A 27922-nucleotide genomic window follows, 5' to 3' on the forward strand; every position below is an offset into this window, starting at 1 on the left:
GTGAAGCACTGAAAAAAGCAGAGAGAGAGAGAGAGAGAGAGAGAGAGAGAGAGAGAGAGAGAGAGAGAGAGAGAGAGAGAGAGAGAGAGAGAGAGAGAGAGAGAGAGAGAGAGAGAGAGAGAGAGAGAGAGAGAGAGAGAGAGAGAGAGAGAGACAACAGGCACACAGAGGACACGGCAGGCTATGATCACATGTTCCTATCTCTCCCCCTCCCTCCCTCCCTGCATCCCTCTCTCTCTCTCTCTCTCTCTCTCTCTCTCCCTCCACGGCATGCTGTTTTGTTTAGCCAGCCAGACAGCTATCCACAGGCACACTGAATACACACAGCAAGAGTCACACAGCTGACAACGACCAGAGAAAGGGAGCGAGAGAGGGAGAGAGAGAGCGGACACGCGGTCTCGACACTGTCCAACAGCATGACCAGAATGAGGGCTCAGCAGTGAGCTCCACCAGTCCCACTGAAACAGACGAGGAGTCAGTGAAGAAGCTAAGAGAGACCGAGTCTCTGGCAGGGAGGTAGGATGGGTCCCGTGTGTATAACTGTCATTCTGTGCGACTTTGAGCATAAGTGTTGGGAAGGAACTGTGTCAAAATTGTTCACGTTTTATTGTTTACAAGTATTCAAATGTGTTTTGTTTTTTGTTGTGGATTTGTGAAAAAAGATTAACGTTACTTTGAGGTATCTTAGGGATTGTGTTAGAGGTGGGCAGCATGGAAAGCGTGTCGTTTTCCACCACAACTTCTATCATGTATGTCATTTATATCTTCTCAAATAAGGGAGCCAAACAAACATTCAGGACTTGGAGTCTGCTCCAAGGTCGCAGTGAGACACAGGCGTTGCAATTGATTTGTAGTTGAAGACTTGCTTGTGTGCGAGCATATCTCACTCCCAGTACGTTATAACTCATAAACTTTCAGTGGTTAGGTTGCGTGTGTCTCAGACAGGAAACAGGTGTGTCTCAGGTGTGTTTGGGTTTCGTTATGTGTGTGATAGAGTATTGGTGTATTCCCAAGTGTGTTTTTCCGCTGTCTTTTACTGGGGCCGTATCATAGGGAAACATCTGAGTGTTTATGTTTTGGTGTGAGCGATGTGAGTGTATTCTGATGCTCTGCCGGTGTTGAATTGTATCGGTGAAAGCGTGCGTGTGTTTACACAGTATATGTTCATCCATCAGTCCTAGAGACTGGAGGACTGAGCAGTGAGTGTGTCAGCATTCCATGGCGTGTGTTTGGGAGCATGACAGATGACATCACAGAGGGGTGGCTCCTAGACAGCCTGTCATCACTCATTTCGATTTATTCAAGAGCATTATTTTTAATTGAACTGAAGCAGAGGAGGAGAGATGGAGTTCTCACTGAACACACCACCGCACTAACCGTCCTCGCTGTCCAAACAGACCCAGAGATTACAGGGATATTTATTCATGCACTACTTAAAGAAAATGCCAAATGGAATGACGCAACATTGAGCGTCATGTTCTGCTGAGCACACACCTGAGACAGGCAATCGCTGAGGCTCTCACCGTTGCATGTTGCTGTGAGAGAGAGAGAGAGAGAGAGAGAGAGAGAGAGAGACAGGGCCAGTGTTGTGATTTACCATACCACTGAAACTGTTACTTTAACTCCTAGTTTAGCCTGTCAGCATAGAGTTAGCAGGGAAGGAGAGTGTGTGGAAGAGGCAAACACCATTCTCAAGTCACAGGGCCTGTCATAGCCCAAGGTTGTTTGCTTCCTTTATCATTCTACTCTCTTCCACCCTTTTTCCCCTTTTTTTCTCTCTCTCTCTGCTGCTGTGAATGACACTGTTGTGATAAGTGCCAGGTTTTATCACGTTCTCAACCCACAAAACACAATCTGCCAGAGCCGGATAGCACCCGAATCAAAATACCAGGAAGTTGTGGTCTTGAGCTATTTGGTTTGAGTGTCACCTGGCACCTTTTTAATAATTAAGCAATATTAACAGAACCTCCTCTTTTCTCACTGTCTTGTTCCTCCTCCTCCTGTGTCTCTCTCTGTCCTCTGTGTCTCTATGTCTCTCTTTCTCTCTCCTGTGCATGTCTCTCAGGACTGGTACAGAGCTGCCAACTCTCACAGTTTCGCCGTGTGACACACGCATTTCAAACATTTCTCACACTCTCACGCCACACATTGTATATCTCACGCTGAAAAGGCAACGCCAAACAAGTAGCCAAGCTAATGTTGTAAACAGTAACGGACGAGGCGCAGGTTAATGGAGTGAAGCATCATTGACGCGCAAACAGCCGTGTAAACTCGCCTGGGGGGGAGGGGAGTGAAGCTCGCGAAAGCTCGCCTAAGGGGGGTGCTACCAAATCTCACGCAAAGGTTTTTGGAAAAGTTGGCAGCCCTGCTGGTAGCACATTAATCCTGTAGAGCAGGTCCTGTTCGATTGTCACCACAATCTGCTCCACCTGCGCCTCCCAGCTGATGTTAATTATGGCAAACAGGCTACTGAGAGGGAGAGATAAATCACTACCACGGGAGAGCCTTCTCATTTCTACTCTCGTCTCTCTTCTACTCTTGTCTCTCTTCTTCTCTCGTCTCTCTTCTACTCTTGTCTCTCTTCTTCTCTCGTCTCTCTTCTACTCTTGTCTCTCTTCTTCTCTCGTCTCTCTTCTACTCTTGTCTCTCTTCTTCTCTCGTCTCTCTTCTACTCTTGTCTCTCTTCTTCTCTCGTCTCTCTTCTACTCTTGTCTCTCTTCTTCTCTCGTCTCTTTTCTACTCTCGTCTCTCTCCTTCTCTCGTCTCTCTTCTTCTCTCGTCTCTCTTCTTCTCTCGTCTCTCTTTTTCTGCAGCACCTGCTTTTGTGTGGAGGCAACGCTCCCCTTCGTCTGGCTCTCCTCCCCATTATTTATTCCCAGATATGCACACAAACTCGAGCCTGTAGACACTGTCCTCTCCGTGCCTATCCACACGCACGCGCATATCTTTCTCACTCTATCTCTCCCTGTACTCCCTCCCTCCCTCCACCTCTCCCCCTGCCCTCTCCTCCCTCTAGTAAGGCTACACAGATTGTTATTTGCAGAGCAGTCGTGCGCCGCAGCTCTTGTTTCCAGTCAACTCTGGGGCTATTTATAGTGTGTGTGTGTGGCTGTGTGGATAGGCCACGCCCACTTCTTCCACTGTGTTTCATTGACTGAGCCAGGAGCAAGACTGACAGAGGAGGACAATGTAGATGGGAGATGTAGGAGACGTGGGAGTTGTGGGAGTTGTAGGTTCCGGCAAAGGGAAGACCAGTGGCCCAGTTTTCCAAAGAACTGAAGTGCTGAGGTTACTGTGCTGACTTCCTCTGGGGAAAAAAGAGGATCCTAGTGTGCTCCCAAGCTTTCAAAAAGTTTATCTCCGTCTGGACTCTGGAGCAATAACAGGGGGACTGGTAAACGGGAGTTTGTGCGTTGTTGTGTGAGAATAATGGGACTTCCCTGGGAGGGAAGACAGGTGGTAATGAATCTAAAGATATCATCTTTAATCCCCAAAAAAATCCTGCAAAAGTGAAGCGAATAATATTAGCCTGCCTCTAGGGAGACCATGTATTTTTAGAGTTATCTGACCAGTAAATGGATTGTTTAGAGTGTGCTGATCATTTGAGACCAGGTACTCTAATTGTTTTTGCTATTCAATGTTGCCTGGCTGGTAGTCTCTCAGTCCTCCCAGGGTTAACAAGCTACTGGCTCCCAGATTGCATCTATGTCTGAGAGGTGCATGCTGGCCCTGCCATTGTTTGATAGAGAAATGGAAAGCAACTCAACCTTGTCACCCCCAGCAAGAGGGCGGATGGGTGCAATTTAACATCAGAAAGCACTTACCACCGTCAGAAGGTCCCATATCTGTCCTGCTGTTCCCTGCTCCCTCCATCAGCCGTATGAACCCATCCACACACACAGACACACCTCAGACACCAGCGGGCCATGTGCTGCAGACTCTCTGTTTACAGGTGGATAGTCACATTCACATTCGGGTGGAATAACCGTCTTTTCCCACAATGCAACACATTTGCCCGGAGGCTGCGTCTGTAGTGTCCTAAAGAAACACCCCTGCATTCGTTAAGACACCTCCCTGTTGTGATTTTGTGATGTGCCACAGCTGAAATCAAGTTCAAATGGAGAAGTCAGTTGTGTTTTGGTTCAGGTGAGTTTCTGTTTATCACAAATGTTTGGAAACGTTGGAAAATGTATGGTGTTTTTACTTTAACGGGAGACAAATGCAGGATACATGAATTAGTCATAGCATTGTAATGGCATTGGTGGTACATAATGAATAAGGGAAAACTTCTTAACAAAACCGTGGGACATCAAACAATGTTTTTCAGAAGAGGAGGAAAGAACAATGAAGCACAGTGGAATAAACCCAGATGTTCAGGCATGGGAAAGAGAGAATGACAGCATTTATTTGCATGAGAACATTTTGATAAAATGAGATTTGCATTATTCAATCACCGGTGTAACAGTGGACAAACTGTTTTTGTCTTTGACTAGAGACGTCTCAGCGGACTCGATGGATATTTATTAAATGTTCGAGTATCGTTTGTAGACTAAAGATTCGCTTTGTAAAATTCAAAGCCAGGACAAATCTATTTGGATCATGTCTTCAAGGGCAATTGTGGGTATTGACAAACTATCTTTCCTATAAATGTAATTAAATGATGTTGTAAAAAGTAATCATACAGTTCACATCATACAATCACGTCAGTTTCAAAACAGGGGAAGGCTTAAAACAATCTCCCCACCAATTTTAATACATGTAGTCTGGGGCTCCAATTCTGGATGAGATTTGTTATTGTAAGTTTAACAGTCACACACTCAGCCCAGCACCAAATGTCATAGTCACCAGAATTGTGAGTTTACCGTCCCTCACACACCTGCATTACATTTACTTAATTGATTCACTCCCCACACCTGTTTCTCACTACCTCCTTATGGTGGAACACATTCACTGTTCACTTCAGTGTGAAGTCTTGTTTGCTCTCATAACTTGCATTTCTAAGCATGTATTCCTAGATTCAGATTATCGTGTATATTATTTCTGATTATTTACCTTCTGTGACACACAACTCTGATTCCTGCCTTGACCCAAATCTGGATGTTACTCCTAAATACCCTGACCTTTCCCAATGCTTACCCCTTGTAGTTACGATTGATTTTTTGTTCTTGACAGTTGACTTTGAAAGTAAAACATTCCAGTCATACAGTTGACAGTGCAGGGTTGCTGTTCAGGGTACATTGTAAAAGCTACCAGGCCGGTGTTGCCTGTTACTTGCATGCCCATGAAGCAGGATATGCTGTCATTGTTTTTTTATCTGAAGGAGACAAAACAATGAGTGCAGCGTCACTGGAAGTTTTTTTTGGAGCACACACACACACACACAAGGGATGTGATGGGCTCCCTAAGTGTTTGGTCTATCCTGCCTCAGTCACACATTTACTTGAAGATAGTTGATGTTGATTAGCCTCCCTTTGCTTTGAGACTCAGAGTTTGCAGTCCAACAATTGGACTCAAACGAGCACCTGCTGGTCAGGATGACTCTCATTCCTTCATGTCTTCTTTCACTTCACTTTCTACGTGCTTTTGACCTGATGGCAGCTGTCTGAACAAATGGCAGAAGATGGCCGATCATAACACTGAATGTCGGCCTTTGAGGCAGGAGCTGCAGTCTGCATTAAAAAGAAGGTTTGTGGGGGTTAGGTGAGGGAACTTCTAGTTTTTTTGTATTGTTTTGGGTTGTGGTATATAGGTAGTCAAATGAGAAAAATCAAGAAAGAAACAGAGCAAGAGAGAGAACAACATCAACAACTCCCTCCTCCCAAACTTATTGTGACACATTTCCTGCCCTTCTCTTTTCCACTTTACCTTGTGTGGTTCCTATATTTAGACCCAGCTCAGGGAAACCATCCAGCAGTGGCAGGAAGACTAAGTTGGGAAAGAATGGGAGGAAGTCTACTTGCCATTTAGACAAACAATCCACACTAGAGGCTGCTAGCATTAGCATTTTAGCTGGAACTGTTTGAGGGAGAATACCGAGACTGTTGAAAGGACATCCACAGAAAGGACTGGAGAGGATCCAGCTAGATTTGTTAGAACACTGGGAGTGGATTGTACAGTCGTGCTAGTGTACCTCATGAATTGGTCTGGATAAAAGCAAGTGAAAGAAGATGCTGTTGCTGTGGATTTGAAGTCCAGAAAAGGGATCATGTGTGGATCCAGGAGATCTACCAGGAAACTCATGATTTTGTGACCTGACTTTGGATTCGTCAGTTTTCATTCATCTGGTAGGTGTATGGTACACTAATGTTCACAGCTTCAGCTTGAGTCTGCACAGGGTTGCCTCTTTTGTATCAGTTTGGTCTAATGTCAGGCATTTCATCCAAGTCGACCATTAGGCTCTGCCTTGTTTTCTCCTTACTGTATTACCAATGCAAATATAATCAACAGTATCCTAACACAACAATATGCTACATGTTGCAGAAGGGTATAGTCTGATCTTGTATATGTGGTGGACAGCAGCAACATTCAGAGGCTTCCCTTTGGTACAGTTTGGGTTTTCGACCTAGAACATAGAGCCTGATGTCCTCTGATAGGCATGCATGGTTTAACAGACATTGTCTGAATGAATCGGCCCATAGGCTAACTTGGACCATTGTTTGTCACATGCTAATGAGGCCCGTTCACAGTTTGGTTGGAAGCAACTCCCTGGTGGAGGAGAGGCGAGCACCGTGTTGAGAATGTGGACCCAGGAATCCCCCCTTCTCGGGGGGTGGGGGGTGGGGGGGTGAGGTTGCTGCGAGATAAGAAGGGGCGCTCTTCATTGAGATTCCGCCCGTGCGTCGCCGTCTGGATCCCACACTGCATACCTGAGAGAGAGAGCTCTCCTCAAGCTGATTCACTCAGTGAGCGAGAGGCATCTTCACACATGCACACACACACACTCACACACACGAGAATGGAATTAAACCTTTAGGTCAGGTAATGAGATATGGTTTGCATATTGCTTCAGTATTCTGTCTCCCTTTCTCATCATGTCCTGCAGACATATTTGCATAGTGTGGTAAACAGGATACAGAAGAGGGGTGACTTCTTCGGTTTGTCTGTTGTTGTTGTTGTTGTTGGAGTGAGGTTTTGTTATCCTGAGGACATTAAAATAGAAACATGCCTATCTGGGCTTAGGGGTTCACTGGAATCAGTGCAAGGGTCATACTATTCTGGAAATAGTAAGACTTGTGTGGCATTGATGACCCTCAATTGTCAATTGGCCACATTTCTGTCTAGGACATATTTTTGGTCTTTGTGACCTGTAAATCCCATATGCTATATTCATATGGTCCATCGGGTCAATTTAGGACCTGACAGAATGAAAGTCATGTAATGTTATGTAAGCTGTGTTAAGTAGGGGTAATGCCTTGGGGTCTGGATCTCCTGGAAGACATAGAGAGAGCATGCATGTAAAACCATATGCTTTTGAAGATCTTTTAAGGAGACAATATGTGGCACAAGCCAATATCTATTCTGTGTCCACGCACCAATGTCACTCACAACGTCCATGAAAGTATTTTTTTTAAACAACCAGAAATCCTCTAAGGGAATGTTTTACATGTTTACATAGCACTTATACCTTACTTAATATAATATAACCCTTTTCTTAATGGCCTATCAAAACATTTCACAGACAGTTGGTCGTTCCGAGGGCTGATGATCACAAGAGACTTCTAACCATATCCCTGCATGGTTCAGGCAGGAGGACTCAGTATAGTATGTACTTGATACTTTATTTCACACTGTACAACACATGATTGTAACACTTGATTTGGCATTAGGGTTCTGCTTGCATCGGCTCCCTGCCGCACCCAACGGAGACACCGTCTTGACCTCCGAGCAGAGAGCAGCGACTCATTCCCCCTACGACAGGAAACGGAACCAAGGGTGGAGGCCGGGGAGGCGGAGGCAGCAGATTAAACAGAAGCAACCTGTGTCGCACTAAGCAATGCAGAGTGCAGCGATATCCTGATTAAATAGCCCGCCCTGCTAAGAAGGTGTGCCCCTACTGCGTGATATGACGCACTGCTAGTGACGCGCTGCTAATGAGGCGCTATGTCTCGCGTCCCCCTGCATGAACCAGCTCCGCTTGATTTGTGCTCCCCCCTCAAAGCTAAGGCATTCTGTACACAGACATCCATATCCAAACAATCAATCAATTATTCAAACGCCTTGTGAGAAGCAAGTGAAACGTACAAGACACAATTATTATGAACATGAATAATACACAACGCTTCCCAGCATCTGAATAATTAGTTTTAGACTATTGTTACCTTTGTCATTTGGTTCAGTCTGTTCCGATTGTTACCCTGACTTCTCTAACACGTCTGACGTTAAGACGAAGTCGTGCACTTTCAACTTCATTCACATCTGCTACGAAACATTTCAAAATAAAGCTTATTGATAAATCACCAATTATTATTTTTTCAAGTTAAGATATGAGAAAGGAGGTTAGAGTCAATAGACAGGAATTACCATTTTCACAAACCCCACACCCCATGCAGCAAAGTGCATTTCCTTGAACGTTTGGAGACCTGTGGTGGAATCGCCGGTGTTCCCTGTAGGATTCAAAACTCAATGACCAGTTAAATAAGAACTGATCCGATTATTGATCGAGGGGTGAGGCTCAGCCTGGTGGTGGGGGTGAGGAGATGGACGTGCCTCACGTGAGCAGCCCTGTGCTTGCCGTTTCATCTGCCTCGTGCTGTCAACAACACCCCTGTGAGTACAGGAAGGTTGATCTGAGGTTGGTTGTAGTTGGTTGGTTGTAGATAGCTTGTGGCAACATGCCAGTAGGTTTTGGTGGTAGAAAGGTTGTGCTGAGATGTACTTTGGTTTCCATGCTACTTCTGCTTTTGTTATGTTATAGAGCCCAAATCAGTTCGAAACAAGCTCACCTCTTTTTAACCTTTTTTGCGGTTCTTCTGAGCAGTGCATGTCAGAATCAGAATTAGAATGTGTAACATGTAGCATGTTGTCTAAGCTTGCTTTCTGCGAGAACTTGGGTTCAGCAGCTTTATTTGACATCAGTTCTTCAGACCACTGGTGCCATGCTCTGATTGAAACTGAACTCAAGGTGTTGAGAAAAAGTTACGTTTTGGTGATTGCAGGAATGGAGGATGCACTGCACACACCACTGAACTTACGGGTGTTTTATGATTACAAAGATATAAAGTTCAAGGATTGTGAGCTCTAAGTCTTCATGGCCAGAGGTTGTTTGGATCTCTGAAAAGGTGATGTCAGCAGCCATGTATCAGGGCTGCTGTAGGTGGGATTAACAGGCCTTCAGGCTACTGTTGGGGCCATTATGTGCTCAGTGATCAGAAGAGGCACATGTGACTGGCTTGATACACACACACACACACACGTGCGCGCGCACACACACACACACACACAAACTAACAGCATATGGCTGTGGTGGACAGCTGCTGTTCTGCTACTGCCAAATCAAACGATTGCCGTGTGTGATCCACATCTGTTTCAGCCTGTCACTCCAAGGCGCCATGCATGGTTCCTGAGTATGTGGAGGCATACAATGCTGAAAACCTATTCATTTTTCTTTGTTTAGCACATGTCCTTCCTAAACAGTGAAAGGGCGATAAGACAGTGAGCAACAGTGAGCAACAGTGAGTACGCGAGTGCGTGTGCGGGCACGCACCAAATGTCCATGGACTTCATTTGTGCGAGAGTGTGTCCACAAGCAAAGCCCCTCTGATTAGCAGGCGAGCAGGGTCACATGTGGGAGCCGTTCCACTGCTTCAGGCTTCAGACTGTTTACAAACAGGAGGAGGGCCAGTGTAGTGTACTCCGCCATGGGACTCATTCGCAGGCTACAGTAGCTCTCGGCTGCATCGCAGCTACCGCAGCCCACTTCACCTCTGGGACGACTGATCTTTGCCCCGGACTTGTGATTTGCTGGTTTCATTGTGGTGCCTGTTAGGGTAAGATGGTATATGTGTATGTGTGGGTTTGATTGTTTTTGTGTGTTTGAGAAAGGGGTTGGCTTTTCTTTTCCTTTTTTGGCTACGTTTCTTTTGCTTTTGAGCTCTCCTTGTGAATCTCCTCAGAGACTGAAGTGGAAGGTTTTGTTTTTGCTTAAGGTCAGCAGAACATTCTGGATTGGAGCTGTCTGTCAGGGCGAGAGACTATGCTTCTGTCACTGAAAGATGAGAAGGGGGAGTTGTGACTGTAAGACCGGGCTGCGGAGACTGTCCTTGAATGACACAAAACTGTGTGTGTGTCCGTGTATGTGTTCATTTGTGTTAGGAGTCGAGCCTGTGTTTGCGTGTGTACGCGCGTACATGGATTGTGTGCCTGTGTGTTAGCCACAGCCGACACTGTGACCCATTGTGGAAGTCAAAAACACAAGTCATGCTAAAGGGTGGAGCGGACCCACACATATTGTACAATAGTATTAGGAAATCAGTAAGAAAGAGAAAGCTCAGAGGGGATTAAACAATCAGAAGGGATTAAGAAATAATGCTGTTAATGTAAAGCGTTCAAATACCATTAGGTGGCAACCAGTTGTGACTGCAAGGCCATGTGGAATAGGAAATGGAGATATCAAAGATTAGACAACGAAGTCAGCACACAAACTGACCTTTTTAAGGTCGCGCCATGCACTTTCTCGAATGAAGTAAACAGAATGTTACCTTACATTCTCCAACCCTCCCCCTTATTCCGCCTTCCCTCGGGAGAAAGGGACACAGATGGTTTTGTGTCGTGTTGCTGTATGGTCAGAACACTGTGCTGATGTCGCTTCTCTCTGATTTAACGCCACAACACAGACGACACTCAGTCTGTGAACCTAAGGGTTTGTTTGATACCAGTTCTGTACGCCTGGCGCTTCAGGGAGCTTACAGCGACGGCGTAACCTCGTTTTGAATTGACTTGTCCCAGGTCTGTGCTGGCTTCAGTCTGAGCTTTTAGACAGAATGCATGAGGAACAGGAGGTTGGGTTAAGACTGTGCATGTGTATGTTTTGATAACGGTTGCTGACTCAGGATGAAGCTCAGACTGTTCATCTGAGAGCCTGTGAAGTTGACAGAAGGACGCACACTTGAGTATTGCAGAGGGTTTACAAAAGTTTCATGCAAGGCTGATCACTTAAGTTCAAAAGAAAGTATTGGAGAAATCGTCTTCAGGAGCAATGCATAAGGATATAGAGGCAACACCTGGGGAAAAAAGAGCATAATCATGTGTTCTCTATCCACCAGGAGATACTGTGCATTGGACTAACAGATGGCGTTCCACATTTTCCGTATAGGTGATAACAAGACAGTGATATGACGCGAGAGCTACAGAAATAGACTTACAGCTTCTTCTTTTTTTATATAGAACTAACCATATTGCGGATGCACTTTAAATTGACACGGTTAACTACAGCAGCAGCTAATGTGAAGTCTTGAACAAAACACTTATTGAGGACTTTGATTGATTGTACACTGAGAAAAAGTCAAACATTATGGTACTATGGTAACCAGCTGTGCGTAAGCAGTAGCTTATCTGCTGTTGGGAGCACCACTAAGTCCTTTAAAGCTAATATAATTGCTTTAGCTAAACAAGCCGGGGCATATCTGCGATGATGTCCATTTCAGCTCCAGGCCTCAGCTGGTTCTCCTCTGTGCATTGATATTGGCTGGGGAATAACACGACAGACCAGACTCCTGTTCTCCTCTGCGCTGAACATTTCCACGCCTTTTGTTAGATGTCTTCATGTGATCACTTTCACCATCAGCATTGGGCATTGTAAATCATGCTTGCACCGGTATTAATCGAAAGGTTTTTATCTGGGAAGCAAATGAGATAGCTGTGCATTAGAAGGGTGGTGTTTTCTGATTAATGTTTGGTCACCAATCCAATCAAAGATTACCCCCTGATTTATGTTTGTTTCTGAGCCTTAATTAAAAAGGTTGCCTCAGTCAATGCTGTGGATGTGGTCCATCTAAACATTAACAAACATGGTATGTGCCAGGCTTGATGGATTTAGCTCAAAATGGGGTATGTCCACGAAAAAAGGAAGATCTTATCAACTCCATTTAAAGATAGAGAACTCTAATCTCTTTATAATCTTGGGACAATGGCTTGGTTCATTGGTAGAAAACCACATAAACACACACACAGAGCAATTACACTCGTGTCGATATTGACACAAGTGTCACACAATCAATTACAAGGCAGGCAGATGACGTCTTGTGCGCTCCTCACCAAGGTGACGGCCACAGATACGCACAATACCATTAATGGGTTCCAGATCTCCCGGGACCTGCTACCTCTGTGTGTTCCTAATCCTCCTTCTATGGCTTGCAGCCCTCATTTGTTAGGTTTGTAGCCAAACACCAATCTGTGACCTCCCAATAAAAACCAAGACAACCACACATTTTCTGCAGTCCCACAAACTAGGCAAAGACGCCCTGTGACGCCATCTCTGATGTCACAACCGTAACATGCCACTATCAAAAACAAGGATCTCTCTGAAATGTACAGTATTGCCGTCATAAAATGTTAGTGGCTTTGTCAAATCCTGGAATAATTATATCCCAGAAGGGCTCTTTTTGGAGTGTAACTAACCCCTTGTGTCGTTCCCAGTGATGATACTGTCTGGACTGAAATAACAATCATATATTCATTAAACAGAAACCACTGTATTCTTCTTGCCTTAAGGCAGTCTTCAGCTAAGCCTGGGGTAGACAGAGGTGGCTCTTGTCCGCTTCAATAGGCTGGAAGTATCTTATGTAATTTGCATGGAATCATGAGCTGTTTCGGTGAAATCGCACACTGCGCACATCAGAAAGTCGTTAAAAATTGATAGCTTCCACGGGAGTTCTCAAACGGTCCTTTCTCCTACAGATACGGTACTTTTGAACACGTGCTTGAGATCAGTGGGGGCTGGTGTGCGTGTGAATTTGTGTACGTGGGTGTGTGTGTGTGTGTATGTGTGTATATACACATGAATAGATATGCTGGGATGAAAGCAAATCCTGATTCCTGTTAATGTACTGTGGAAATGGGCAGGTGTGGCATTGTCCTTACATCATGACACACCCAAATACACACACACACACGCACACACATAGGAAGGACGACACATGCAACGGCTAACCATGCAGTGTTTCCAAGTTTGTGCCACAGACAGCTTGATCATGAGTTGTCCTCTCTGTCCTGCCTCCTCGCAGAGAGCTTGCGACTAGGCCTGGCGTGTGAGCAGGTGTTGACCTCCGACCTCCGAGTGTGGAGGCGTGCCATGCGTTCTCCTGCCCGGGGGGCCTGAACCCATCTCCGCTGTGACGAGTCGCCCAGAGGGACCATGGGATCATCCACGCTGGGGAAAGCAGTCCCCCTCAACACGCTACTGGACGCCTGCATCCAGGCTTTTGGTGAGCGACCGATCGTATCCATACACACACACAAACACAAGGGGTAACCGTCTCTGACCGACATGGCTGTTCCCTCTCTCATGCAATGCTCCTTCCCTCCGTAGATTACAATGGGGAGCTGCAGTCCAATCAGCTTCCTCGTACTGTGCTTCTGATGCACCGCTGGTATGTCACGTCCACAGAGCTGGCCGGGAAGCTGCTCATTATATATCCTTCCACGTGAGTCCACAGCTAGCCCAGAACAATGGGCGCTTGGCAGTAAAGTGTTCCTTTCTATGGAGTGTTTACTGTGCACTGTACTGTATGGGTCACGCATGGATGGAAACGATTGGATGCAGAAGGAGACAAACTTGATTATTGCGGAGGGTTGATCAAAGTTTCATGCGCTTCAGGAGAAGAATCCTTGTTAGCCGTCTCACACGTTTGGCGGATCGCGAACATACATGGGCAGGGTCACGCACACGCGTGACAGATGTCCACTGGAGACGTGTGCCTCTGGTTCTCCCATCTGGTAACACTTTATAATAAGTCAACGCTTTTTGGCATTTACAAAGTGTTAACTAATAGTTAGTTAATCCTTTATAAAACATTTTGAAACATTAACAATACATTATTAAATAGTTAATAAGCTTATTATTAAACACTATGTTGATCATTAATAAACACTGTTAAAAATCATGTATTTTATTCATAATACAATTCATAAGGTGTTTGATAACTGCATTATCATACTTTATAGACAGCTTGTTAATATAGTTGCAAACCACTAGTTTAAAAGGTGTTAATGGTACATGAGCTGGTATAGAAAGCATTAGCAAGTGGTGAACAAACCATTTACATTACCTTTATAAAGCATGAGTAAATAACTAACAACATATTTACTTATGTCTTTAATTAATGTATGCCAAGTCGAATACAGGATGTACACTATGCTTTGCAGATATCTTAACAACTATTTTATAAAGACTTACTAATGATGCAACTTCTGATTAGTAATGTAAGTTATAAAGCATTTACTGTTAGTTAAGGCTTTTGCGTGACCTAATCTAAAGTGTGAACTATTTATGCCTTATTAAGCATTTATAGAAAGACTATAGGCCTATAGATGTTGTATTTTTGTTTTTTAGAAGAAATTGCTGTTAATTTATTTACCTGGGTAATAAAATAGTATTTTATTTCCATTAAGAAGCGATACAGTAGAATTGGTATAAAAGTTGGTTACCCAAAGCTGTATTTTATTTTCAAAAAATGGCTGTAATAAACTGCAAATGTTTAGCTACTCCTCGACAGGTCTGCAAACGCCTTTGAAAGCAGAGATTTGTTAAAACGTTTGTTAACCGAGACCGTAGGTCGAGTCAACGCCAAAAAGCGTTGACTTATTATAAAGCCTTAACTAACAGTTAGTAAATGCTTTATAACTTGCATTACTAATCACAAGTTGCATCATTAGTAAGTGTTTATAAAATAGTTGTTAAGACATCTGCTAAGTATTAGTGTACATCATGTATTCGACTTGGCGTACATTAATTAAAGACATAAGTAAATATGTTGTTAGTTATTTACTCATGCTTTGTAAAGGTAATGTAAATGGTTTGTTCACCATTTGCTAATGCTTTCTATACCAGCTCATGTACCATTAACAGATTATAAACTATTGGTTTGCAACTATATTAACAAGCTGTCTATAAAGTATGGTAATGCAGTTATCAAACACCTTATGAATTGTATTATGAATCAAATCCATAATGTTTAACAGTGTTTATTAATGATTAACATAGCATTTAATAATAAGCTTATTAACTATTTAATAATGTATTGTTAATGTTTCAAAATGTTTTATAAAGGATTAACTAACTATTAGTTAACACTGTAAATGCCAAAAAGCGTTGACTTATTATAAAGTGTTAACCTCCCATCTTGCTGTCCTTCCTCCCAGGGCCGCTGGGAGCAGTGGGCATCCACGTCAGTAGGACCCGGGGGCTGAGTCCGAGCGCTCACCCATGTCCTGGCCGGGACGTGGGCAGGGGAATGAACTCACTCGCTTGCAGCATTTATCGCTCGTGATCTCAGTACACTGGTTTCCAATCAAAAAGAGAAATGGATGCTTCCTTAAGTCCAAATAATATGATTTCAAAGATAAAGGCTCTCTCACACAGGAAATGCATCCCATATTGATTAGCATTAGCTAGCTAATAGCATTCAGTGCTATCCTTTGTAGGATTTTATCAGGTGTGCCATGGCTCTGCTTTCTTATCTGTTATGCAGAGTGAGTGGTCAACATGCTGCCTGGATTCTCTTGTAGACAGCATGACCACCTAAGTGGTTTGCTGTGAATCATGGTACTCAGACAACCTTCAGCAGGGACTTCCTGTTTGAACTCCTAGCTTCCTAGAAATTGATCACTGATCAATAAAGGGTTGACCTTAAGATATTATGTAAATCTCCTTGAGACTAATTCCTTGTCATCTGCTTATGTGTGCATGTTTGTGTGTTAGTGTATGCATGTGTTTCTGCATGTGTTTGTGTTTTCCATCGCATAAGCTTGTTCATCCCAAGAATTTGTGCTTATGTCATTGTGTTTTTATTGGTATGTCATTGTTTTTTGTTGGCACTTTGAGTGGCAGTTATTGTTCTCAAAGATAAAGACCCTAACCACCAATCATGGAACTAGATAATACTGTATTTCTTGATGACTGTATTTCACAAGGCAGGATGGGAGTTAAAAATATATTGTGCTTTGGGGTCTTACGATCCAGGAAATGGTACATTTTAGTTGTAAGTTAACTGAAAACAAAGACACACTTCACTCTTCCCTCCTTACACTTTGTTTCAGGTTCCAGATTTATAGTAACTCTATATCCTCCTTGGTTTTGGTGACAGGACAACATGTGACAACAACAACAAGATTTACGTGTGTGTTTTAGCATCAGTCCAAAAGTTGTGTGTTTTCTGCAAGCGTCAGTAACCGTGCACCTATCAAACCTCCTAGGATGGGATATAGTGGAAAGATTCTCTGAGCAGGGGCCGGCCTATGTAGATCCTGTGCACAGGAGCAGCTGTGAGCCTTTGAAGGTGATAGTAGACAGGTAGCACCGTCCCCTGCAAACTTGGCCCCGTGCCCAAGGCCTCTCAAAGTGACACTTCCAAGAGATATGTATGTCAATGTTGGTGGAGAGGAAAACTTTGGCCCGGTTAACAATAGTTCAAAGAATGTGCTCATGTTAGTCGTTGAAAGGGGCCGACCTTCCATTTGTATTTCTATTGACCAGATACTGGACATTCCTGTGTGGATTCTTTAGATACTCTTTCAGGGGTATAACTTTGTGTCCAACAGAGTGTACAGCTGCTACTTCTGAACTGTTTTCTTGAACTTGTCTTTTTGTGTGTGCTCTTTTTCTGTTGTGTGTTTAATTTTGTTCTTTTTATGGATATTTTCAAATGAAAAAGTGGGGGAGGCTGTTTTGTGTATGGTAGCCAGTCTCTCAAAGATTGACCTTAATCCTTCTCCACGTATCGTGACTGCCAAGGAGATGACTGCCAAAGAACCAGACTGAAGATCTGCTATCTAATGAGGTAAATACCATGTTTATGTGTACATTCACCCAATTGAGCTGTAATCCTAAAGACGTTTTTTTTTTTAAAGAGAATCCCTTCCAGCCCTTTGGCTCAAACTGCAGTGGTCGGTCGTGTGTTTCTGTATTTCCTGTCTTGAGGCTCCATGACTGACTGGCTGACACAAGGGAAAAGGAAATGATGTAATTTGAAGTGACAGCCAGCGGCCATGCTTGTGGGACACGGGCATGGCCAGTTGTTTGAAGTCGATATGTTGTTTAGCTATAAAAGCCTTGAGCGAGTCAGCCATCTTGAGATGCATTATTCTATAAAAGAAAGTCCTTAGACACCCAATAACATTAGACTGCTTCTTCAGCCCAATGCATTGAAAACATGAACTTGTTTTATCTTTTGTCAGCAACAAGTATGCTGGGAATCTAAAACTTCCATGGTAGTAAAAATGTTTTATGGTTGGAATGGGACCAAAAGGTGTAAATCAAGGTAGATGGTAGAAGATATTACACACAGCTCCACTGGACTAGGCGTCAAATTCAATTTAGTTCTATTCAAACCCCTCTTAAGCCCAAGGGAAATTCAAGAATTTGCCACTCCCTGAAGCCTCATCACCCCTCTGGGCCACCCCACAGATCCGAGCCGGTCCACTCAGCCCTCAGTCCTGCCTTCCCTGTGGATGATATCGTTCTGAATCATCCCCTCCTCCTCAGGGCCACACACACTCTATTAGCTTGCTTTAGCCACACTGGGCAGCCATACGCTCCCAGGGACTCTCATAGTAAACATGTTGTGCAGCAGCTCACTGGAACAGCCGGCTGCAGCAGCACAACTAACGATGATAGAAGGGTCTAACATGCAGTTCAGTAAAGGTCAGCGCATAATGAAGCCCAGAAAACAATATTGTACAGGCTTATTTCTGCTGACGCAGTGTAATCTCAGTGTATCACACACAGATCACACACATGCAGTTTAGAGTATATGTTATTGGACAGTGCCATTTTAAGTATCGTGTGTGTGTGTGTCCCCTCAGGTACTGGATAGTGACATTCCCTGCTGAGTTTAACCTGGACCTGGGTCTGATTCGGCTTACGGAGGAGTTCAGAGATGTGGCCGCACAGCTGGGCTGTGAGGAGCACTTTAAACTAATTGACATCTCGACCATGTGAGGGACGCCAGCATTCTGGAACACTGTGTCTCTTTTCCTCTCTCTCTCTGTCTCTCTGTCTCTCTCTATTTCTCTCTAACACACACACACACACATAATGCTTAATTCACCATTTGCATGAATTTAATAAGAAATGCATATATATATGGGGGTCAGATGGCTGAGCGGTTAGGGAGTCGGGCTATTAATCAGAAGGTTGTTGGTTCAATTCCCGGCTGTGCAAAATGACGTTGTGTCCTTGGGCAAGGCACTTCACCCTACTTGCCTCAGGGAGAATGTCCCTGTACTTACTGTAAGTTGCTCTGGATAAGAGCGTCCGCCAAATGACTAAATGTAATGTAAATATATATATTCATGTAGATGCACATGTTCTAGATATTCAAGGGTACAGATTATGTGGCTTCGTCGCCTCCTGCCAAGCTACCTGTGACACAGAGCAATATCTTTCAAGCTGTCTGGCTCTTCTCTTGGCCGTTCCTGCAATTGTTGGGGAAATGGTTGACCATCTCCACTTGAACTGTGACTATCAGTTCAGGTTTTGGGTATAACATAACCAGCTGATTGGAGAGTTAACACACACATCAACAAAAATAATGACCAGTTCTGACACTATGGTGTCAACAAAGTCTCTCTGAGGCATGAAGGTCAGAGGACGTAATTTATAGAGAATAAACAAAACAAAGATAACAAACAGCCAACAGGTGTCCGTTATTCAATCAGGCAGATACTACATCATAGACCCGACAGTCACAATATTTTAAGAAAACCTACAGGACCCCTACAAGCCAGGCCTAGAAGGTCAAGGATTATGGTTCTTTTGACCCCAGTACTCATCTTCACCCAGTGCCTAGAAGGCTGCTGCTCAGCCTGCAGAATGTATTTCAGGCCTGACTACTGTTCTATACAGGACTTTCATTGATACACAATATCGATTACAGTAAGAACACATATACTGTATACATGATGATAATATTAATAATAGATTACATTTTTAATCTTTGCAATGACTAATCTATTGATTGTGATTAACATAAGAACATGGGAAATATTAGATTTTCCCACAGAATCTGCAGAGCAAATACAGTACAGGCAGCTTGTGTTCATGCATCACATACACACACAAATACACACACACAAACACGAGCCACCTCATGCTGACCCGGCCCCTGACTCCCTGTCCCTGTGTTTGGGCGTTTCCCCTCCCTGCAGCCCATCATACGACTGGATGAGGAAGCTGACCCAGAGGAAGAAGCAGGCCAAGAAGGGAAAAGCCTCGCTGCTGTTTGACCACCTGGAGCCCGAGGAGCTGGCGGAACACCTCACCTTCCTGGAGTACAAGTCGATCAGAAGGATATCAGTGAGTGTGGAAATAGTATCCTGCGAACACATCCACCTGCTCTGGTCCTTTCATCTCTACTTGCCCTCCATCACACACACACCCCACCCTTTCCACCTCAGCGCGGTCATTATTTTCCCACGGACCCGGGTACATTTCCCAATGTTTTTATAGTCGAATCAGGGGGTTGTTTGTGCATGGTGTATCACAGCACAGGGAAGTGGTTTATTGGTGTAGAAGATGTTTAGAAACGGCCTGTCTCTGAATGCAACTCAACAGTGCTTTTGTCACTTATCACAACTGTCTCTCTCTCTCTCTCTCTCTCTTTCTCGTATACGCACACACACACTCACTCACATACACACACATACACACACACCAATGCTCAGTTCACAGACTACCAGAGCTATGTGATCCACGGGTGCCTGGTGGACAACCCAACCCTGGAGCGCTCCATCGCCCTGTTCAACGGTGTGTCCCAGTGGGTCCAGCTCATGGTGCTCAGCAGGCTGACCCCTCAACACCGTGCTGAGGTCATCACCAAGTACATCAACGTAGCCCAGGTAGGAGGGGAGAGACAGGAGGGGGAGGGGAAAGGGAACCACATCGAACAAGAAATGAAGAAACTGTTATTGTTCTGAAGAATGAGGTGGCAATGATCACATTTCATTTATTTTATTTTTACTGTTAAGTTTTATCTCGTAAGAAAATCTAGAAGGATAAGATTTGGGCCACATACTAATAATAATTTTAAACCACCATCTATTATAAAAACCCAGAGACCGTCAAAACGAAAATATGGCGTGCTGAAAACCCACTCAAACCACATCTCACATGAGGAAAACGCCCGAGGAAAGGTGAGGAGAGTGTAGGTGTGCAAAAGGGCATCAATCATGCGCATGAACAGATACGCTCAGGGCTCCCCTGAAGCTGAAACCCTGTCTCATCACTATTTATATGATTCTCCGTTTCTAATTGCTACATGCGTTGGAGAAGGAATGGCTCACAAACGTTTAGGAACATGCCACTGGGTCTCTCCATCTTGTTTGAGTGCCGGCCTGTTCTCCCCTTAAATCAGCTTGCTCCTGAAACGATTATTCAGCAGACTAATGTCCACAGCTCTCTTCCTTGTCTCTCGTCTGCCTCTATTAATGGGCAAGGCAGTCTCTTCTTTACTAATGCAGAACGGTCTCTGTTGGAATGCAAGGATACTTTGGGTGTATGGAGAAGCACTAAGATGTTAGAGCACTTTCCCCTGGTAGGCTAGTATTGATTTAGATGTTGTATTGATGTTAATTGTAGGTTGTTATTGTTGATGTGAGACTCTTTTGAGCATGCCACCTTATGTGTTGTGTTCTTTTCCTGTCCTTCTCTTTCCCTCTTATCTCTATCTCTGAGTCTATCTCTCTGTCTCTCTTTCTGTCTCTCTCTTTCTCTCTCTCTCTCTCTGTCTCTCTCTGTGTCTCTCTGTGTCTCTCTGTGTCTCTGTCTGTCTCTCTCTCTCTCTTTTTCTCTGTCTGTCTGTCTCTTTGTCTCTCTGTCTGTCTGTCTCTCACCCTCCTCCCTTCCTCTCTCAGAAACTCCTCCAGCTGCAGAACTTCAACACATTGATGGCGGTTGTTGGAGGGTTGAGTCACAGCTCTATTTCTCGTCTGAAGGAGACCCATTCACACCTGGCTCCTGATGTCACCAAGGTCAGAATGCTGCCCTGTCACCTGGGGCCACCTGTGCTCTGTTGCACAAACACAATGACATATTTCATCCAATCACATGAATTTCCCATCCCCACACTCATTCTGATATCATAATAATATTATGTCATGTTATTAGATAGCATTAATGTTGCACTGATTACCTAGGTCAATGAAGATAACATTGACTATGTCATCAAGGTGAACAATGTCTTTCAAATTAAAAGATAATACACATTACCTTCAAAAGAACACAATTCCATATCTTGGTAGAATGGGGGATTTCAGGAAGCACTTACCTCATGGAACGCCTCCTGACATTGATACAGATCTGTGTGGGATTGGTCGTTGATGTAGGCTGCTGCGCGCTGTCTCTCTCTTTCTGTCTCCGTCTCACTCTCTCTCTCTTTCTGTCTCCGTCTCACTCGCTCTCTCTTTTTCTGTCTCTGTCTCACTCTCTCTTTCTGTCTCCGTCTCACTCTCTCTCTCTCTTTCTGTCTCCGTCTCACTCTCTCTTTCTCTCATTTCCTCATTGGTTATCTGACATTGATTGTTCCCTGTCATTTCCCACAAATGCATCCCCCCTCACCTCACCCCCCCCCCCCCACCCCCCCTCCCGACCCCAGATCTGGAACGAGATGACGGAGCTGGTCTCCTCTAATGGGAACTACTGTGCCTACCGCAAGGCCTTCACCGACTGTGAGGGCTTTAAGATCCCCATCCTGGGGGTCCACCTGAAGGACCTGATCGCCGTGCACGTGGTCTTCGCCGACTGGGTGGACGACACCAAGGTCAACATTGTGAAGATGCAGCAACTGTACCTCACCTTTAACGAGCTGGTGTCCCTTCAGAGTGCCGTGGCGCAAGTGGAGCCCAACATGGACCTCATCTACTTGCTAACGGTGAGGAAACAGACCGGCACTCAACAGGAAATTGATTTCTATCTTCATCGTGCTATGAGTCATTAGCCATCCTCTCGACAGGATACCAACTTGGTTGTGCTGGGAACTGAGTTGTTGTTGTACCTGCGCTGTTTGTCAGCGTTTCAAACGATGAACCTTATGTTTCAAGTCAGGGCAGCTGGCATGTCATTGTGCGTTCAGTGTGACAGTGTGCTGTATATTCTTGTTTCCCCAGCTCTCTTTAGACCTTTACTACACAGAAGATGAGATTTATGAGCTATCGTTGCTCAGGGAGCCACGAAATCCTAAATCATTGGTGAGTCTCGACTTCCTTTGAGGATTACAAATTGACTTTAGAAATTGAACATGTTGTGTTTGAACATACAACAGTGAGCTGCTTTCCTCATGTCGTCGTCTCTCTCTAGCCTACCTCTCCTACAACGCCCAACAAGCCCCTGGCCCCACTGGACTGGGCATCAGGTGTGCCCACCAAGCCAGACCCCTCGCTGGTGAACAAACACATCAGGAAGGTGGTGGACGTAAGTCGCGCGCATTGAGGAACAGTGTTGACTCCAGAGGACACTGGGAAATGCCGGTTTGAGTCCTGTAAGGACTTGGCAATCAGCCGATGTAAGGCCATTCACTGTAGCACAAAACAAAGAGATGAGAAAAGGATGTGAAGCCCATCCACGTCCATTGTGAGGAAAATAATAGAAAGTTTAAAACGAAATAGGCTATTTTAGTCACAATTCCAAAGAGTGAGACATGTTTAAGTTCCACACAATGAGCAAGTCAATTCCTTTGTTCGTTTCTCTTTTTGGGAAGTCTGTATTCAGGAACTATGACCATGACCATGACGGCTACATCTCCCAAGAGGACTTTGAAAGTATTGCTGCAAACTTTCCATTTTTGGATTCCTTCTGTGTTTTGGACAAAGACCAGTGAGTGTGCCACCTTTGCCAAAGTCGTGATCTGAACTGTGACATGCACACTGCATCCATAGCTTCCCGTCTGCTTCTCAGCCACACAAAAACAGTGCCACATTTACACTCACTCACATTAACACACACACTCACAGGCTCACTCACAAACACATTTTAATTCTAACACACACTCACATCCTCCACACACAAACACATTTTCGAGTTTCCACACCCACAACACACATTCCCCAAAGACATTCACACGTGTAAGCTTCCCATACACTGAATTTCACACATTCACCCAATTTCTCTCTCACATTCAACCTATTCCCTCCCACCCTTCCTGTTTGTCTGTCTGTATAACTGTCTTTCTCTCAGACACACACGCAGAGTATAACAACAGAATAAATGCTTTAAAATGTTGATGTGTTTTCCTACTGTATGCTAAAACAGTAAGCATTTTTGCCAGCCACACAAGTGTTTTTGTTGTTTGTTTTTTTTTGTTTCTTACCTGGCATCACAAGGTCAATCCCCTATTGTAAAACTGCAGAAAAACTGTGAGATCACAACAACAGACTTGAGTCTGCTTTTAGCCCCTGAACTGAGGGAGGTGCTTGGTCACTGTAGCTTGAGGAGATGGGAGGGTGAAGATAGGTGAAGGTTATGGCTGACTATGAAGGACACACACATTCACACACATACTCTTTCTCTGCATCCCCTGCCTGTCCTGGGTGGATCATCTGTTCAGTGGAACGCTCAAATCACATCTCAGTCCGCCTCAGTGACTCTGACTCAGTGAGTAGGTCTGGAGGAGGAGGAGACAGGAGGGAAAGGGGAGTGGAGAGGCAGCCTTCCAACTGTGCTTGTTTTTTTTTAAATGCTACTTTCTTTTGGACAAACAGAATTGAGAATATGATTGGCAGTACTGATGGGACCAAAGCAGACTGAAGATAGTCTTGATCATTCATACTTTCATTTAGCTCATGTTTTCGGAAGTATACTTGCTGCCCCCCGTTCTGCCATGACCCCTTTTCTCAAATATCTTTCATTTGGTCTCTTGTCTCTCTCTTTTCCTATCACTCCTTCTTTTCAGAGATGGTTTGATCAGTAAGGATGAGATGATGGCATACTTCTTGAGGGCCAACCCCCTGCTCCAGTGTAAGATGGGGCCTGGCTTCATTCACAACTTCCAGGAAATGACATACCTGAAGCCAACCTTCTGCGAACATTGTGCAGGATTTGTACGTATGAATTTCCCATCTTTCTTTGAGAGGAGTAGAAGAGGACTGTCTAACACACCTTTATTTAGGTTGAATGGAAACTGGGAACAGTAACACAACTCAAAAAGGGTCTTCATAAGTGTTAATGAAACCTCAGATACAAAATATTTAATACCCAATAACTATGTCCTTTTTCATCAGAAATGGGAAGTTATTTTCGAAAAGTACAGATAGATCTGAAATACTAGGTTTGTTCTCTTAAAATTCTCAGTAAAGAGTTATACTGTATAAAAATGGTAAATCCATTTTTTTATATAATGAGCTTTAAAATTAAATCTACCAATCCCCTGCCTGCCTCTTTGTAATTTTAATGTTGTTGATGCATTTTGATGCTTACAATAAATGTTTAATGTTAGATTTTGAAAATGCACCTAAAACAACATTGAAGTAAAGATTGTTGTGAATGATACATTGACATTTATGAAGTTGTGATGGTTGCTTATGAAAATCCCCTTCAAGTAAAGTGTTACTGAAAACCGACAGGAAGGCAGAGATGTGTTGGCAGTATTTTCAATCTAAGCCATGACCTTGCACACGCACATTAACTCTGTGAAGCAACATTACTGTGAAACTGACGTTTTTTTTAAATGGTGACAGAGTAGTTTGAAATCAATTGTTCTGAAGGAATATCAGAGTAACATTAGATTTTCAATCTGTATTTCTGTATTGGAGAGACAGGGTTGTGGTATCTAGTTCAGCGACCTTGGGGTTGTTGCAGACGTTTATCTGTACTCTGGTTGTTTGTCTGAGTTCCTACCCGATGGGTCTCCTTGACCTTCTGAAAGAGGAATTACTCACAGTGCATGGAGGGAATCAACATACAGAGAAACAATATGACATGACTGCTGTAGCCAGCAGTCATGTCAACATTACAGCATTACAGCGGTCCATTGTAATTAAGATGGATAAAAACAATGAGTTGACGGAACACCACATTCGTTTTGACTAATTCTACAGAAGAACTTGTATGACAGTGTATGCATGAACACCGTACCTGTGAGATTTTGTTTTGTGCCTAATGGCATAATGACATGCACAATGTCGTCCATTGTTGTTTTCCTGACTCTAATGCTGCATTAGATTCATCTGTGAGAAAAGCACAATGATGAAATGAGAATATTCTCACAAAGCAAACTGGCACAAATGGATGTATACGGGCAGGCAGGCACACACACTCACACACACACACACACACACACACACACACACACACTCACACACACACACACATAGTTTACAGGAAGGGTGTTGTGAGGAATTATATCCTGTTTATGGTACAAAGGTTTACACTTCCGTCTTTGCTCACTGTGTGAACATGCTTCCACGATTACAAATTCTAACATTCTCCTGTCGTTTCTCCCTCCCGGTCTCTGTTGTGGACCTGCTGTTTGAGCAGCTCTGGGGAATCATTAAGCAGGGATACAAGTGTAAAGGTAATCTTGGACTTGGGCCTAATATCATTTATTTGTTTGTGTTCATTCTTAGTTTTTGAAGACCCGAACCAACAGAACAGTCACACAAGTGCAACCGACATCATACAACTGACCTCAGATGGTATACGTGTCTAGTGTGTATGTTTGTGTTGTGTTTCAGACTGTGGGGTGAACTGCCATAAACAGTGCAGGGAGTTGTTGGTTCTGGCCTGCAGGAAGCTGCTTCGCTCCACGTCTCTGGGAAGTGTCTCCCCTGGAGGACTGACTCACAGCTCTCTGCCCAGCAGCCCCGCACTGCCCACCTGCAAAGGTACAGGAACGCCCCTCCACCCCTTACTTCTCTATTTGCTTGTTGACCTTTTTCATAGTTGTACAGATTTAGTTTTCATCCACTTTGTCTCTACTGTAAGTGCAGTTTCTTTTCCCAGTGGGCATTTTCTTTGTCTTTCTCTATTCAGCACTTGTAGAATATACAAATACACACCTATTAACTTATGCTTTACTTATACAATAACAATATTGAATTGAATATAAGCTCTGCCAGTCCATTGAACTAGAAAATGTCCTGCAGATGAAGACGAGGTGTTTGAGTTTCCCACAGTGGCCCCGGTGGGTCCTGACCTGGAGGGCAAGTCCATCACCCTCATGACGGGATCAGCCCAGCGGATCTCTGTCCGTCTCCAGAGGGCCACCACTAGCCAGGCCACACAAACAGAGCCCCTGTGGCCAGAGCATGCCTGGGGGGCTGGGGATGGGGGGTCGCACACCTTCCCCAAGATGAGGTACCGGCCCCATAGGAAGGCCTCCAAGAACAAGGGCTTTGCCCGCTGGGAGAATGAGTCTCAGGTCCCTGCACGGGGCAGGAGGGATTCCCAGGAGCAGACGGATGGCCCTGCAGAGGTGGTGCACAATGGAATAACGGCACACAGGGAGAAGGTGTGTGTGTGTTTGGGCTCGCTTCACATTAGAAGAAGGTTTAAAACGTGAAGTGCGTTTGTGTTTAGGCTGGTTCCAGAGAATAATGACATGATTATATACATGTTTCTCTTGCTTTACTACAAGGTCATGTTGAAGACAATGCTATTCCGTCATGCACACATTTCATGACATTTAAGTCAGTTACATTATATTCAGTTTCATCAATTTCAGCCCACGCTTGTGATGTTTTTTTTTACCCTTGGATAGAATACACATTTGCTTATCTAGCACAAAATGGGTAACCTGTGCTAGGTCTGAATCGGTCATGGAAAACAATCCTTTCTGCAACTTCTTTGTTCTCTGTGTCTGTGCTCTTCACCCTTCACCCTTCAGGCCAAAGCAACAGAACATTTTGTTATCAAAGCCTTGCATACTTCCATCTCTGTGGAAACAACTGGATTCAGAACCAACGCACAAAGAGACATTTTCTCTTTCATTCACAGTGAGATTATCTAGATGAAGGGAGTGCAGAGGCCAGAGAAGCACTCTGATTGATAGCCTCTTGAGTCAAACTGTTTACCTTCATCAGATTAGGATGGCTAAACCAAGCAGGATATGTTGGCAGCAGTGCAGCATGTCAAAGATTTGATTGAGTCAAAACAAGGTGAAATAAAGTTTCTACTGTATTATGATAAGGTACTTTTACCTTTTAAGATATATGGATTGGGATTGGAGGAAAAGAAAATCAAATTCTTCTGTTGGTGCCAAGACTTAGTTTTCAATTCTGAAGCCGATTTGAATTTTGAATTTTGTACTCTGTCTAAATCTCACTTCAGTGCAATCTATCGTCAGGGTTTGATAATGATGTTCTTTAAGTTCTTTGTTGACTCTCTTACTTATACATTTATTGTAACATAACACTGTGGATAGCGTATAATGTTGAATATGAAAAAGTGCATCTGGTCAGTCAATAAAAGCATTCAGCTTTTGTGTGCTTACACTGCTAACAGTGAATTAAGTGTTTGTGTGTGTGTGTGTGTGTGGGGTTACTCTCTCCCTTGGCAGGACAGCTGACTTGGCCACGGTGAGGGCTGGACCAGGGGCCCCCGGAGGCCCCGGCGAGCCCGCCCCAGGAAGTTCTCCTCTCTCGGGGAGGTACTTGGCTGCCTCAAGCCCCCGTTTGGTGACCCAGAGTAGCCCAGCCCACCCTGGAGCACTCTCAGCACGCTCAGGACCCTCGTTCTGTCCTTGCCCGGAGACAGATCCCTGATGTAGACATTGAGGAT

General features: G+C 44.2%; 1 protein-coding gene across 1 annotated transcript; it reads left to right on the forward strand.

The window, feature by feature from the left end:
- The first annotated feature begins 284 nt into the window (after positions 1 to 284).
- Positions 285 to 27690, forward strand: rasgrp3 (RAS guanyl releasing protein 3 (calcium and DAG-regulated)). The gene is made up of 16 exons (XM_062463531.1): positions 285 to 516; positions 13221 to 13421; positions 13526 to 13628; positions 16932 to 16994; positions 18019 to 18150; positions 19363 to 19510; positions 19879 to 20052; positions 21067 to 21183; positions 21807 to 22082; positions 22318 to 22398; positions 22508 to 22621; positions 22908 to 23023; positions 24099 to 24246; positions 25682 to 25718; positions 25879 to 26028; positions 26290 to 27690. Exons 2-16 carry the CDS (start codon positions 13352 to 13354, stop codon positions 26703 to 26705), a joined length of 2145 nt encoding a protein of 714 aa, XP_062319515.1. The 5' UTR covers positions 285 to 516; positions 13221 to 13351; the 3' UTR covers positions 26706 to 27690.
- The last annotated feature ends 232 nt before the right edge of the window (positions 27691 to 27922 follow it).

Source organism: Osmerus eperlanus, chromosome 6 (assembly GCF_963692335.1).
Source record: "Osmerus eperlanus chromosome 6, fOsmEpe2.1, whole genome shotgun sequence".
NCBI classification, from domain to species: Eukaryota; Metazoa; Chordata; class Actinopteri; order Osmeriformes; family Osmeridae; genus Osmerus; species Osmerus eperlanus.